Below are 14,928 nucleotides of genomic sequence, written 5' to 3' on the forward strand. Positions count from 1 at the left end.
TAAACCTTAGTCCTATAAAAAAAAAACTCAGTTGTGGTTATAGGCTGATAAATATAATGCTGGCAAACTTCCGGAGGGTTCTTAGATTATCAGATTTCCTCATTAAATATAGATCTCTGCAATCTTCTTTTCGGAATCAAACATTAGTTTTACGGTCTGCTCCTGGCTTCAGCGACAGCAGTCCACCTCTGAGACAATAACGCTGCGCATGAACGCACATCCTGTCAGCGGGCTCAGCGATCAAACCTTTAAACCACACCAGATCATCTCCGGGACTGAGGAGCCCCCCCTCGGGAGCGGTGACTAACGGAGACAGGGGCAGGGAGGCTGGGCGGGGAGGGTGTTTTTTTTTTTATCTCTGTCGTCACTGGGAGCAGCAGCAGCATCATCAGCATCAGTCCAGCAACAGTGCGCAACTTGGGAGAAATACCTCCACAGTCGGACCGGAGGAGCGCGCATGTGTCCATCTGCTGAGGCGCGTCCAGGCGGTCAGATCCACGCTTTGATGAGGGAGTGAATGAGCCAGAAGCACCGCTCGCTGTCGCTTTGCAGCCGTAAACAGGAAAGTCATGGATTTTAGGAGAACACGTCTCCCCGTTGTCATTTTGTTAAGTAAGTACTCTTTTTTATTTATTTATTTATTTACTTTCAGAGATTTATTATAGCGCACCAAAGTTTTCTATTTCATATTTCTATTTTTTGTTTGTTTGTTTTTAGCGTTTTTACACTTGAAGTTTCTGATTTTGTGAATTGCGGCTGGGTGTTAATGCCCTCTCTGCTGCTGTTTCGCGCTGACTCCTCTCAGTGCGGTCCCGCGTTGCAGCGTGATTCCATCCCGTTCCAAGCCGCGGTGGGACCGTGCGTTTCTCACCCCAGCTTACGCGCACACACACGCACCTCTCTTCACCGCGACAAAAAATAATAACAGCTGGCATCTGCGCGGCTGTCAGTATCTCTCGAAGCACAGGCTACTCGAAAGAATTTGATTTACATTCATTTACACTGCAGCAGAGGGACAAGACTTGGCACGAAAACGGCTTTTTCTGACAGTCAGCAGAATTACTTCCGTAACACACACAACACCGCTGGGTTTGTTTGGCCTAAATAGAGAAAACACTATTACCAATGAGTGAAAATGTGTTTTTCTAACACCTAATTCTCACTGGTATATCAGTTTATTTCACCATGTCTGGTCATGCATGTTGGCATGTTAATGGTCTTAGTGTTAATAACCAGGAGAGACTGTGTCATGAGAGCAAGTCCCTGTTTTCAGAGCTGGTTTCTTTTCTCATTTCATTTCTTTGAACTTCCAGCTCTTATCTGCTGTTGTGCCCCATTTCAATCACATAAATAAATTTATTTCCTGAAAAAATTAAAATAAAATTACTTTGCCCATGTTTGGGAAATTAGCCAATCGAGTGGATTCTAAGGAGGGGTGGTTGGTATAACTGACTCAACTTTTGTTCTTCAAGTCCCCAGCTTGTGTTTAACAGGCAGAACACACATGCAGGAACCCCTCCCCTCACAGCTTGTGAAGTTACAGTCACTAGCTCTCTGGAAGTGGCTCTTACCGCAGTCAGTCACTTAAAAAAGTGCCCAGGGTGAGTGTTGCCAAATTTCACAGCATTAAGTCAGTTCTCCCTCTCTGTCCAAGCCCTGAGGCGAATGCAGCATGCTGCAAAGACTGGGAGATGGGTTTGCAGTTCCAGCAAGCACTTAAGGATCCTTGTTCTGTGTGTTTATGTTTTAAAGTCACAAAATGTTCTCTGAAAATTTCTGCAAAACTATGACATCAGTTGTTTTTCCGCAGTCTACTTGCTGGTTGCGTGTTACTTTGTATGGATGTCCATGTAAGCTTGTTTTGTTGTGAGCTGTATGACCACAAGTTGGTCAGGAAAATTTTTTTTCCATCGGGTATTTTTTAGAAACTAAGGCTACATTCACACTGCAGGGAAATGTAAACCGAATCTGATCTTTTTGCCCATATGTGACCCATATATGTTTTTTTAATGTCAGGGTAAATGGCCCAATTCCAATCTTTTAACTAAAAAAAAAAAAAAAATTAGATTTGTGCCACTTCCATATATGGTACTAATTCAGATATGTATTAGATATTTTTAAAAAACGGTCATGTCACATATCATTCGTCTTTTACGTCACTCTCCTGTCTCTCACACACAGCAGTAGCAGCTAGCGCTCCATAAAAGATCATTATTGATAGCTGTGCTGCTTTCTTCTTACCTTATTTTGTCTTGCTATGATGTGGTCTCAATATTGTTTCCTATTGCTCAATAGCTTTCTAATAATAACAAGGAGCAATTTTTTTATTTTATTTTATGTTATTTTTTTAAACAAAACTTTATGGAACACTTCTAGAAACAATAATATTCACCTTTACTTGCGTAAACAGTGCGCTGCTTTATGACGTCTCATTCTTCAATCTGTGCTTGCGGGTTGTTTGTGGTTTTGAACCGTTCAGACAGCAGTTTGATGTGATTTAATAGTAATATGAATGGCCACCCCTTCAAAAAAATCTGATTTCATATTTTTTTTAAAGAGATCTGAGTTACGCATCAATACCTGCAGTGTGAACATTGCCTTAGCTGGACATGGGGGGGAGGCCCTGAGCATAAATAAAGTCCAGGTCCAAATTTGCATTCCTACATGTGTTTAAAATACAAAATATATTCACCAGATTTAAGTGGATGAAGAACTTTCCAAATGTTTTATCAAAAAAAAATCAAAAAAAAAATCTGTATTTTCCAAAAGTTTTGAAGTTCATCAAAAGGTTTATGGCAAGTGTGAGATGCGCCTTTGCACTTTCTCTCTTTCTTGTTGTTGAATCATGAACTTTGACCTTAACTGAGGTCTGCAATAATTTAGACGTTGTTCTGGGTTCTTTTGTGACGTCCTGGATGAGTTGATGCTGTCTTGATTGGGTTTGAAGGACGACTCAAGCGCAGAGCACTGTGATGGCACAACATTTAAAGCTAGGGTCAGCGATTTTTCCAGAAGTTTACCCCGAGTCCATTTTTGAATAACTGCGCAAGACCGTCTTACCTTACTCTACCGCTCTTCAGGGGGATCGCGTGGAAAAAAAATCCCCCAAATCCACTCTTGTCTTATTTCCTTCTACTGAGTACTTTTTCTTCTCAATAACATGAACACGGTTCGCTTCTTGCTAAATAACAAGACAGCTTATATACATGGGGAAGGAGAGGAGAAAAACATGGCAACACAGGTTGGAGTAATCAGGTGGGAATGAAGAACATCTGAGATCGATGAAGGCAGAGAACAGAGGGTAGGAGAGCAACGAGCAGAGGGAAACACAGGGAAGAAAGTCAGAAATCAAACATAATGTCATTATCTGGCCTGTCTGCTGCCGTCCACTCCTCTCATGCTCCGTTGCAATCACCTTCATGCACCGCACCTGCGAGCCTGCCTCTCAGCTCCTCTGCAATAAAGCGCATACCACACACATATGAGTAGCTGATTCCTACATCACAGACCTTGTTCTTGTTTTCTGGATTTCCCTGCCTTGCCTGTTGGACATCTACCAAGCTTCTGATTTCTGGACCACGACCTTGATTCATACTACAACCTACAAGCTTTGCCTAGTCCTTGGATTGGTCTGCTTCTCTCTCATCACCGGTGTATGACCTAAGCCTGTCCCCTGCACTCTGAATAAACTTGTGCCATCCTGCCCATGACCTCTTCTGTGAGTAAGCCATCTCTCTTCACATCCAGATCTCCAGCTTGTTCCTGCATAGGATCTCTGACTGACACCAGCTCTCTATATAATAAACCTCATTAAACACAACTATATTTCCAGCTTGAATGTTGGGTCTCCTCCCTGTTCCAGTTCTTATACGTATGCAAAGAAAGAAAGAACTAAGAACCTCATTCATTAATGCGCTAAATAAAATTACAGCAACTAGAGACTAAAAACAGGGTGAAAAAACAGAAACCCCAAAACACAAACACCTAGGCCTAGGGACAATAACCATAAGAGACTACTGAAACGATGCATGATCTAGAAACATTGCCAACAAAAAAATGGTAAAAATACAATCACAAAAGAGTTTGTGACAGATTCACTCTTGGAGTAATTTTGATAGACCAGCTGCTCAGGGGAAGGTTTCCACTGTTCCACGTTTTCTCCATTTGAGGATAATATCTCTCATTGTGGTTCACTGGATGCCCAAAGCCTTTGGGACTCCATTAGGAGTCTCCTACAAAGGACTCAAGTGAACTGATAAATGAAAACCAAACACCAGAAAATCTGTTTTCAGGTTGTTTTTGATAACCTTTTTTCTTTGAGACATGAAATAATCATAAGTAATCTGCTTTTTATATGTATTCAGGTTACGTTGTCTGATATTAACTTATTTGCTGTGCGACCGATGATAATCCTTGTGCTCATGTCCCATTAAAATGGTTCTGACCATGCTTTGTGTCACCATAATGATAAAAGGAAACAAAGAACATGTGTTCAGGGTATGTGTCTTCGGTTTAAGTGTCACCAGGTATTTCTGGTTTTGGACTAGATATGATGAAGGGCACCCCAGCTTCCCACTCCTTGGCTTGCCATACAAATAAGCAATAGAAAACTCACTGGGGCACAGCTTGGTCTGTATAAGGGTCCTCCTGTTCACTGTCACCTTTAAAAGCTTTCTGCACAACCAACCTCCCACCAATCAGTGAACTCACTAGTATAGATCTTAGTAGACACATTTGTTTATCAAGTTATAGAGATATAAGGAGTATATAAAACAGTATATGACTAAAAAACAAAATCAAATAAGTAAATAATCATCATTCATACTTGAAACTCTAAAGTGTTTCAGAGGAAATCAGAAGAAAGAATAAAATCAAAATATATAAAGAGTGCAGAACACCCATTCATAACATAAAAACTTTACTGTTCTAACATCTAAACTCTTCATGTTTATACAATATACTATGGTGTACTTACTCTATAAGAATCAAGAATCTTTATTGTGACAGACTAGGAAAGAAACCCAGCTGAAAAGCTCTGAGCCAGTTTTCCCGTCAACATGACAGAGTATTGTACAAAGATGGAAAGTGCAGTATAAGAGCAATAACGTTTTCAGGTTACATTTTCTTTTTGCCTTGGTGGCAGCTCTATGCTTCTGCATGGAGGGATCTGAAAAAGAAATAGAAATAGAATTTTAGTAATTATTTTTTATTGTAAAAATGTCCAAGTGATTAAGCCAAAGACATTAAGCAGATATTAAAATCTAGTGTTGTGTGATTTATGTTCCTTTCATTATTATATTTATTAATTCGTAATTTAAGTCCTTTCTAATAAACAAAGCATTTTTTTTTATTTTGTTTTAAATTATTTGATATCTTTTGCTTGTTTTTTATTTCTTTGAGTGGTTGGATGGTGATTTGCTCAACCATCTTGTTAAGGTGGCTGTTTGCCACAGCAGACAGTGAATCTCATGAAGAACAAGCGTGGTTGTAACACAGAGGTCAGCGCTGATTTCTTTTGAACATAAAATGAAGACATTTTAAATAATCTTTGGCCGCCTGCATTGTGTTTGCCTTTCTTAATTTCTATGGCCGCTTGGTTTTTACCGCTGGGAACTTGTTTATTGAAAGCAGGGAATGTGACACACAGCCTGGAAAGTTGGAAGATATTTGGAATCTGCCAGCAGCAGCCAGTTAGATCAAAGAGTGATAAAACTTAAAGGAAGAAAACTTATTTTAACACACAAACAGCGTATAAGCAGTGAGTAAGGAGCTGTCAGGTGGGGACAGTATGAAAATGGAACATTTACACGATAAAGTGCATAACTATTGAAGCTATATATGAAAAAACCAACATTGCAGCTAAGTATTGCACAGAAGTGATGTGGCACAGGTTTACATTATTGCAGAAGCAGACTGTGAACTTTCCACTACTTTGTTGCATTTAAAACTAAATCTGTGTTGCTCATATCGTATCTTTAAAAGTTTAGTATTGCTTCTGGTTAGTGTGGGATTGTGATTTATTTATTGGAAGGACGTCAGGACCGCACCTACTTTAAAATGGGGATATTGAACATGTTGGATTGACTTGGCCTGATATCCTAGCGCAGGGGTTTCCCAAGTGCGGCCCGGGGACCATTTGAAGCCCCTGGACTGATTTTGTGCATTTTGTCAAATGATTTGGCTCCACCAGCAACGCAAAACCAGAGCAAAAACGACCAGACTGAAATGACGAAGCAATCACATTTTAAATTCATCCAAATAATGCCCTGAGTAATAAAAGAGTTGTTCCATCTGTTAGTCCTGGCTTTGAATCTCTTTCCTCCAGATGGTAGGAGCCTAAATTCACCATCAGGTGGGCATTAAGGGGAGTGGAGAATGTATTTCACCCTTAGTGTGACTCTAAAAATGTTTTATGTTAGATCAGGTAACTTGGTAGATTTTAGACCTGACTTGGATTTATCTCTCATAGACTCGATGTATGACTTAGACTGGCCTCTTAGAGTTGAGAATTGAACTGGACTTGAGTGGCCTCTCAAAACCCTCCAGACTTGACTTTCAAAAACCCTTCATGGGTATGAGACTTGTTTTGGTCTTGCTCCTCAGTGGTTTCACTTTGAGTTGCTCCTTGAAGACTGGAGAGTTGATTGGTTTCCTGCTCAAATAGTATGGACCTGACACGGACTTACTTTCCAAAGACGAGAGATTTGGCAGAGTTGTTCATCTAGGATGTTGGACTTTACCGGGACTTGGGGAAAATAGTTTGGAAACTGGTTCACACATATCAGAATCAGAAACAGAAATACTTTAATAATCCCAGAGGGAAATTGCTGTTTCAGTACAACCGCCATCACAAACATCACAAACATTTCAGGGGGAGACGATTTACTGAGGCCATGCTGCCAAGGAACTGCCTTACACGGTGCCCACAGGGCGCTGCCATTACTCTGTGGAAAAATAGAGGCCACAAAAAAAGGAAGGTGGGATGGAAAAAAACATACCTCAAACTGTATCCTATTACAGGATACAGTTTGAGATATCAGAAAACCCCTGCACAAAAAGGACAAATAAGACCAGACACATAAGCAGAAGATAAACATTTGAGGCTAGTCGTGTGTAAGTTAATCAGTTTTTATGAGCATCAGTTATGTGTGTCTGTTTGGGTGAAAGTGTTTATATTTCTGTGAACGCTCTCCAGAGGCCATTGTCCTTGATGTTATCAGCCGGCCAACAGTTCAGAAAGCATCCGCAGATGTCAGCGGGGGAGGAGGGAGCAGGGTAGAGTTCTGAGCACTCTACGCCATAACAAACCAGGAGTGATTAGATAGGTAAGGCATAAACCAAATATGTTATTTGTTATGAGACAAGCTGCTCTGACTTTCCCGTCAGCTTTAAGTCTTTTGCTGGCTCCAAATAGCGAAATCCAATATTCCAAATTGTTGGGCTTTTCCGCTTTACACTTCCAGATTTTATCCCATCGCCCCTTGGGGTTCAACCACCGAAGCCAGTCTGCGTACCAGCACAGCCAGCTTTTTGGCGTCGCTCCTCCACCTTCCAGAACTATCTGTTCACCACCTTAGTGAGCGGGTCATATGCAGCCGACAGCCTGATCAAGGCCAAATGGCTACCGACATCCGCTGTATTTGCTGATACATCAAAAATCCACCACAATCCAATAAGTAGAAATCCATGTATCCTGAATCCAAACATGCAAACGTTTCAAACGTCTAGGAATGACAAAGTCGAAAGACACACCGTTTTCCATCCAAGAATTTAGGGTGTATCCAACGAAATGAGTCAAAACGGGACCGGACGGGTCCCCCTTTCGTTGCCTACCCGTCGAAAAAAAATTATCAATAGCATTGAGAGACCATCTTACCAGATCCATGTTTTTCAGAGTTCAGTTGATATGAAGAAAGTGCTCAGAAAGACAAGACATAGCAGCAGAAACAGGAGAGGGGGAGGGGGGGGGGAGCTGGAGAGGAGAGAAAAAACACAACCGACCTCGAAGAGAGACAGAACAGAATATATGTATCTCTATGTAGAACGGTATTGAATTTAATAAATTTCTGTCACATCAAGCTGACAGTGTCTGAAAAAGGAAGAGATTTTGAACTCTTGACCTACTTTTACACGACCTGATCAAAATGGGTTTAATGTAACCTGGAGCTCAGGCAGCAAAAATGTTGGGTCTAAAATTTGAAAAATTCAGGACTCCTTTTATCCATCTTGTTCCAGTGGAGCTTCCCGTGTAGTTAGTGTGTAATAACAGCAACACAGGCGTCACAAAAAGACGGATATGGAAGATCAAAGTGATGCCTGAGGACCATTACTCTGGTGGTTGGAGCGCAGGCAGGTGATCATCCAGCTGTGCTGCCGTCACTTTCAAGGATGACTCTGGGTTTAGTTTCAAGATGTTTCCTGCCTTTTACTAACTGCAAACAACTGTGGAAAAGCACAACCGAGGAAAAAGGGAGAGCACACAGGAAATAAACAACATAACAAAAACTCTTGGCATGATCCAAAATGAGAGATGTTTTTGACTAATGAAATTGCATCAAATATCTATAACTTTACTGTGACTAAATAGCTTTTTTAAAATAAATAAATAAAGTGATGTGGAAAAAGTATTTAACCTCCCCCCTCCCCAAGATTGCTTGTATCTTTTGCATTTTTGTTATAGCCGAAAGTGTGAAATCATGAACTATATTTAATGTCAGATAAACATAACCTGAGGGAATAAAAAGCATGGATTTTATTAATTCTGTTAAATCATGCTCAATCATCAATTAATGTGACAATTATGATAGGCAACAGGTTTTGGACATCACTGCAGAGGAATTTAGACAAATCTTTTCTTCTCTTGAGATAACTTCTAATGCAGCCAAACTGGAAGGTTTTTCACCTTGAATTTCCTGTTTAAGGTAATATCACAGCATCTCAATCAAATTTAGGAAGCGGACTTTCTGATCTGCTTTCTATTATTGTCTTAGCTATTATTGTCAGGTTTCTGCCTGAAAAATCAATTACAAAAATCTGCCACCACATTACAGGTAGCTTTAAATCTGGAGTTTAACTAGGCCCCTCCAAATCCTTCATTTTCTCCCCCGTCGAGGTAAACTTACAGGTGTGCTTTGGATCATTGTCCTGCTGTATAAACCACATGCACTTGATCTCAAGGTCACACAGGGATGGTAGGAGATTGCTTCAGGATTTTCAAGTTGAGAAGAGAAATCACTGTTCTGTGAGTTACAGGAGGTCTTGCAGCACAGTAGCCACAGATCATCACACTACCGCCAACATGTTTGAGAGCAAGCACAACATTCTTCTTCTGAAATGCTGTGTTTGCTTGTGCCAGCTATAACTTGATGTAACAGGATGCACAGCTTCCAAAAACGCTCCTCTTTTGTTACACCAGTCCACAGAATATCTCCTCAAAAGTTTGGGAAACTATCAAGATGTGTTTCTGTCAAATGTGTGACGTGACTTTGTGTTTGTCTTGGCCTTAATATATGGTTGAATCACGAGCGTTGACCCTGACTGCAGCAACCGAGGCCTGCGGTGTGTTCAATTCTGTTCTTCAGTGAACTCCTGGATGACTTCTAGGTATCCTCCTGAAACAATTTTGGTAGCTCGCGCCTGAGACGGTTCACCTCTGTTACTTGTTTTCTCCATTTGTGGCTGTCATTGTTGGTTTACAGTCATACAGCTTCAGAAATAGATTTGTAACCATTTCCTCACAGGTGAACGTCAGGAACTTTGTCTCTCATCTGTATCTTCAGAGCGGAGTGTTTTATGTGGCTATTGGAGGTTTTTACCCTACTTCATGCTGTCATTCAAGAAATGTCTGGCTTAAGTTATATAAGCTTCATAGTTAAGGAGGTACAGGCGTATTTCTTGACTCTCTAGGTCAGGCAAGAAGTAGGCCTGGGTGTTGCCATTGCAATTTGAACTATGCTTTCCAAAAGTTCAGGAATTCACAGTGAGGACGAATATATTTTCACACAGAGGCAGGTTTGTTTGAATAGCTTTATCCTTCAACAAAGGAAATCATGTCTAATGCTCTACATACACGAGGGGCTGCTGCCCCAAGTGGTTTGTAATTACCTAGATAAACACTGTGAACTCTAAGAGTGACCATAACTGATGGAAGTGTACCTTGAAGGCTCCCTCTGGAAAACGCTCACTGAGCGCCGCGCTCCATTCCAGCCGGTCGACCCTCAGAGCTGGATCTCATCATGTCATTTGATCTGTCTGGTGAACTTTTGAAAGTAGAACAGATGGCATATGTTTTTCTGTTATTTTTCCTTGAGACATGGGTTTCCTTAAAGATGAGAGTGGAATCATGTGTCTGTGCACTGAAATGGAAGCTATAACTACCGTAGGATGTGCCTTTTTCTTTCCTGATGCTGGAAGAATGTGTATATTATTGCCTTTTTATTGCACTGTTTGTCTTTTTGTCAGGAAGATTGCAGAAAATGTATAAAACTCAGTCATGAAGAACTTGCGGGGAGCTGGAGAGTGGATGAAACTGTTTTAATTTGAAAAAAAAAAAAAAGAACGGATCTCAACTACTTCTGTTGAAATTGAAAAAATAACACCAATTGTTGTGCTTCTAGAAAAACATATAATTAAGCGTTCGATGGAGCCTTAAGCTGACCTTAAAATGTTCATTTGATTGCCTGCTATATGATATTCACCAGCGATGACTAGGGTACTATGGAGGGATTATAGATAGATAGATAGATAGATAGATAGATAGATAGATAGATAGATAGATAGATAGATAGATAGATAGATAGATAGATAGATAGATAGATAGATAGATGCTTTATTTTAAACATTTTTTCAGTTTTCTCATTCTGATTTGTTTTCTTTGTTCAGCTTTTGATGTGCATCTGGTTTTCAGAGGAAACTCTTTGTGTTCTCCATTAGTTTTTATTCTTTATTGTCATTATGTAACCATAAAGAAATTTTGGTGATACACCGGCTCAGAATTCACACAGATTCACACATAACACACAAAACAAGATGCAAAGTTCAAATAGTTGAATGCACCCACAACCCTTCCTGAGAGACTAAAGCGTGTAAATAGTCCTTAACATTTGATAAGATTTACGTTGGAGTCAAAGGGACAGATAGGAGTCATTTCACAGATGATGTACATTACTGTGCATTTGCATGAATGACGTCAGAAAAAACACTTTCCAAGAAGTTAAAAAGTTTGCAAGTAGACATTAGCAAAAATTACAATTTTCAAGTTTATTGATGCTCAACACAGAAAGACAGGTAGTCAGTTTACAGGATGATGTAGAGGATACTGTGCAATTGCATGAATTCATCTACAATGCATTCCCAAAGAAGTTAAAGTGTGCAAATAATCATTAGTGAAGATTTGAATCCTTAAGTTAAAGAACTGTGCAATTTCCACAGATGTAAACAAACACTTCCTGAGAACTAAAAGTGTGCAAACAGACATTAGCATGTGAGCCACAGTGTAAATGATTCTCAGTTGATTTAAGAACCTGTGGAACTAGCAACATGTTTGTAATCAGTACCAGGCTATGCGGCTTAAAGGTAGAGTTACCGAAAGTTATACACAGTTTTTTAATAACTGTGGATGCGCAAGACCGTCTTACCTGCTCTTCTGCTCCTCAGGGGGATTGCATAATGAAATCTCCCAGATCCACTCCGGTCTTATTTCTTTCTACTGAGGTCTTCTTCCTCTTGTGTTTACCAACTATAACTTTAAAGAAACTTTAAGGACAACTAAATTAACCTTTTGAAGTGGTCATCACAAAGTTCTATTTGTTCAATACTAGATGTATAGGCAAGCCTAAAAAGAAAGTGCGATAGCGTATGGTAGCACAAGCCTGACCCAGTAACACCAGTTCTTTCATGAAAAATTGAACAAAATTCCAACTAACTATTGTAAGAATATTGTAGGAGACCCATAACATTTGACCCAAACCATACAATTTAAAAAGGCTTTTCCACCAAAGAAATAAGGAAATGGAAGCAAATTTCTGAATCGGAAAATAGTACAATAAATAAATAAAAACAACTAATAGAAATCATGTTGGCAATCCCAGCTGAACTAAGACATGAAATCTTTAGTGTAATATAATGGATCATTATATCAGCACCCACTTTGACCCCTAGGTTTTGCAACAGTTGGCCTGCCTTACTGGGTCTGGGACCCAACATCTACATGGATGGTTTCAGGGGAGCTTCCAGAGACCATTGCCTCAGTCTTTTTCTCATTGAACTTCAAAAAGTTTACAACCTTCCAGACTTTTATGCCAGAATGAAAAAACTCTCATTCCGTATTGTGAAAATATAATACTATATAGTAATACTTTTGTTCAGGTGTGCCATTATTTGGCCTAGACTACCTTCTTAAGGTTTTTTTTTTTTTAAAGAAACAGTAGAACAGAGGGGCCAGTTTCTTAATCAGAGGCTGGACTGCTGCACGTTTACAATAATATAAAAAATGCTACATAAATAAAGTTTGATTGACTGCATTTTAACCATTCTTTGAGCGCAGCAACACTTCAGAAATGTACACAAACCGTTCCCGGTTAAAAAAGTAAAGACATGCAGCCTACACCAGAATAAACCCCTAAATCTCAGACAATGGACATCACCATTTTGTGATTTTGGCTGAAAATGTGTTGTACTTAACACCATCTGTCTTTATAACACAACACTGATGATACAATTTATGACAAAAGCTGGATTTCACCAGTTTCACTCAGAAATGTGGACTACAGCTGTAAATATATCACAACCTTGAATATTGGAAAAATATTAAAACCCTTTAAAAGCAAATAAGTAGCTTTTTTCACAGAACAAAGAAACGAGGACTCAGCCTATCTGTGGCTCAGCTTTCAGATTGTGAAATACAATTTGTTTACATGCTTATTGTTGGAAAACTGAGGTTTTAAATGTGGTCTCACTAAATATTTGCCTCCTAAACTCACAAAATGTTAAAAAAGATCAGCAACTATCAGAGGTTGAAACAAGGAACATTTGTGAAACAGGGAACAGCTCTGCACACACTCCTGTCTAAATAGAAAAAAAGGCGCCAATCCAGTCAAACTGTAATAGTGAGGCATGTCAGAATAGTTCTGATGTGGTGGAAGAGGAAAAAACAACACTGAAAGCAGCACCTTTCATCAATTTATGGTTGCGCTTTTAATTTTCTCCATATTCCAGGAAGTATTGAAGTAGCACGCTGTCAGCAACAATCTTTGTGAAGTTAGTGGACAGCCGATTCCACTCAACTTCAGCAAAGTGGTGAGTCACGCTGAGGACGGCGTGCACCTCTGTGGGTCAGAAAATTTTAGTTTCTGAGTCAGTGCATTTTCCAGAGGCTCTGCTGTTTGTTCCACAAACAATCAGTGCACAATTCAGAAGGGCCGTGGAGCCTGATGATATTGTGTGCGATAGATCCGGTTTTGGCACATGCATTCAGTTTAATTAATGGTTTTCTGTGATGAGGACATCCTGTTTAGGTACATAAATGCATTTTAAATGAAACACGAAGACCTCAGCTCTTCTACAGTCCCCAGTAATGATGGGTAGTGACGCTACCATTTTCTGTATTGTGCAATTTGTTTGTTGTTGATGACAATAACAATTATCAACTCCCAAGAGCCTGAAATTGTTGTTGGATTTGTTCCTTTTACAATTTTTTTTCTTCTGGTTTTCTGCTGGTTCCATGATAGTAACAAAAAAATCAATATTAGACTCCATACAATAAATAATTGAGCAGTATTTGTACTTGTGGGGGCTTTGACTGTAGTGTCTTGCAGTTAGTCACACAATCTGAATGGATTTTTCAAAATAGTCACTTTTTTACTGTTATTGCAATAAACACCACAAAAGATTGTGGTAAACATTTAACCTCATATTGCCAATCCCTACTCTTTAGCTAGCCAAAATATTATAACCAAGCAAGCAATAGCTGAACCGAAAACGCAAACCTTAAGACTGTGGAAAGTTTCAACAGGCGCTTATGAAGGACGACAGGGTTAAAAAACAGAATTCAAATAAGTTGGCCTTTTAAGGAAGTAATGATTTTGTAATAATTCAACAATATTATATATTTCTAAATTAATTAAATTTTCTGTCAAAAGAAATCATCACTTACAGTGTGTGTGTATATATATATATATATATATATATATATATATATATATATATATATATATATATATATATATATATAAACTTTCTCACTTTGATCACTTTTACATCTGTTGTGTTTGTGAAAAAACGAGAACAAATGTGACCTGATGCCAACTTAGGTGCAAACTATTCCTGTTTGCTTGACTTGATGGATGAGTTTGCATCTAAATGTGTTTAAAGCAATCTGTTTGATGAATCCGGTGCAGAAATAAGCAAACAGAGGGAGCAAAACAGTTGCAAACAATAGACACGATTGTGCTTGTGAATTCCCTGCTTTTTGTTTTGCCGGTAAAATTATAACACTGTTTTCTAAAGTCTCAAACTGTACACCACAGATAGAAGTGGAGGGAATTCGTAGAGGTTGTATTGCATGCAGCATTCGGTTTAGACAGCCGACAGTAGTAGTTTGATTGTGTCTGCCCAAGAATCCAAACTGCTCGTGTTCTATATTTTCTTTATTTCTAGCAGAAAATAACATTAATTTTAAACGCATTCAGTGTTGTAGCAACACATAGGCAAAAAGCAGAAATAACACCACCCTCTCTGTGCATTGAAAGCTTTTCAATGTCAGCAGCTTTTCAGTCAGAACATTTCCTATCAAAATCACGGGTTATTTCCATGTCAGGGGAGTGGTTGTAAGTAACCTTAAATTTCTATGTTTTTTTTTTTTTTCATTTCATTGATGTTGCCTTAAAAGCCTTTTTTCACATCTTCCTTTCAAAGAGAAGGAGAAAACAA

The 14,928-nt window shown here is 39.2% G+C and overlaps 1 protein-coding gene across 1 annotated transcript in view; it reads left to right on the top strand.

Moving 5' to 3' along the window:
* Positions 1-412: 412 nt before the first annotated feature.
* Positions 413-14,928, top strand: part of ltk (leukocyte receptor tyrosine kinase) — an 84,888-nt gene continuing 70,372 nt past the window's right edge. Inside the window, exon 1 of the mRNA XM_036150758.1 lies at positions 413-612. Coding sequence (XP_036006651.1) covers positions 570-612 — 43 coding nt within the window. The 5' untranslated portion in view covers positions 413-569. The remainder of the gene's footprint in view (positions 613-14,928) is intronic.

This window comes from Fundulus heteroclitus, chromosome 19 (genome assembly GCF_011125445.2).
Source record: "Fundulus heteroclitus isolate FHET01 chromosome 19, MU-UCD_Fhet_4.1, whole genome shotgun sequence".
In the NCBI taxonomy this organism is placed as follows: Eukaryota; Metazoa; Chordata; class Actinopteri; order Cyprinodontiformes; family Fundulidae; genus Fundulus; species Fundulus heteroclitus.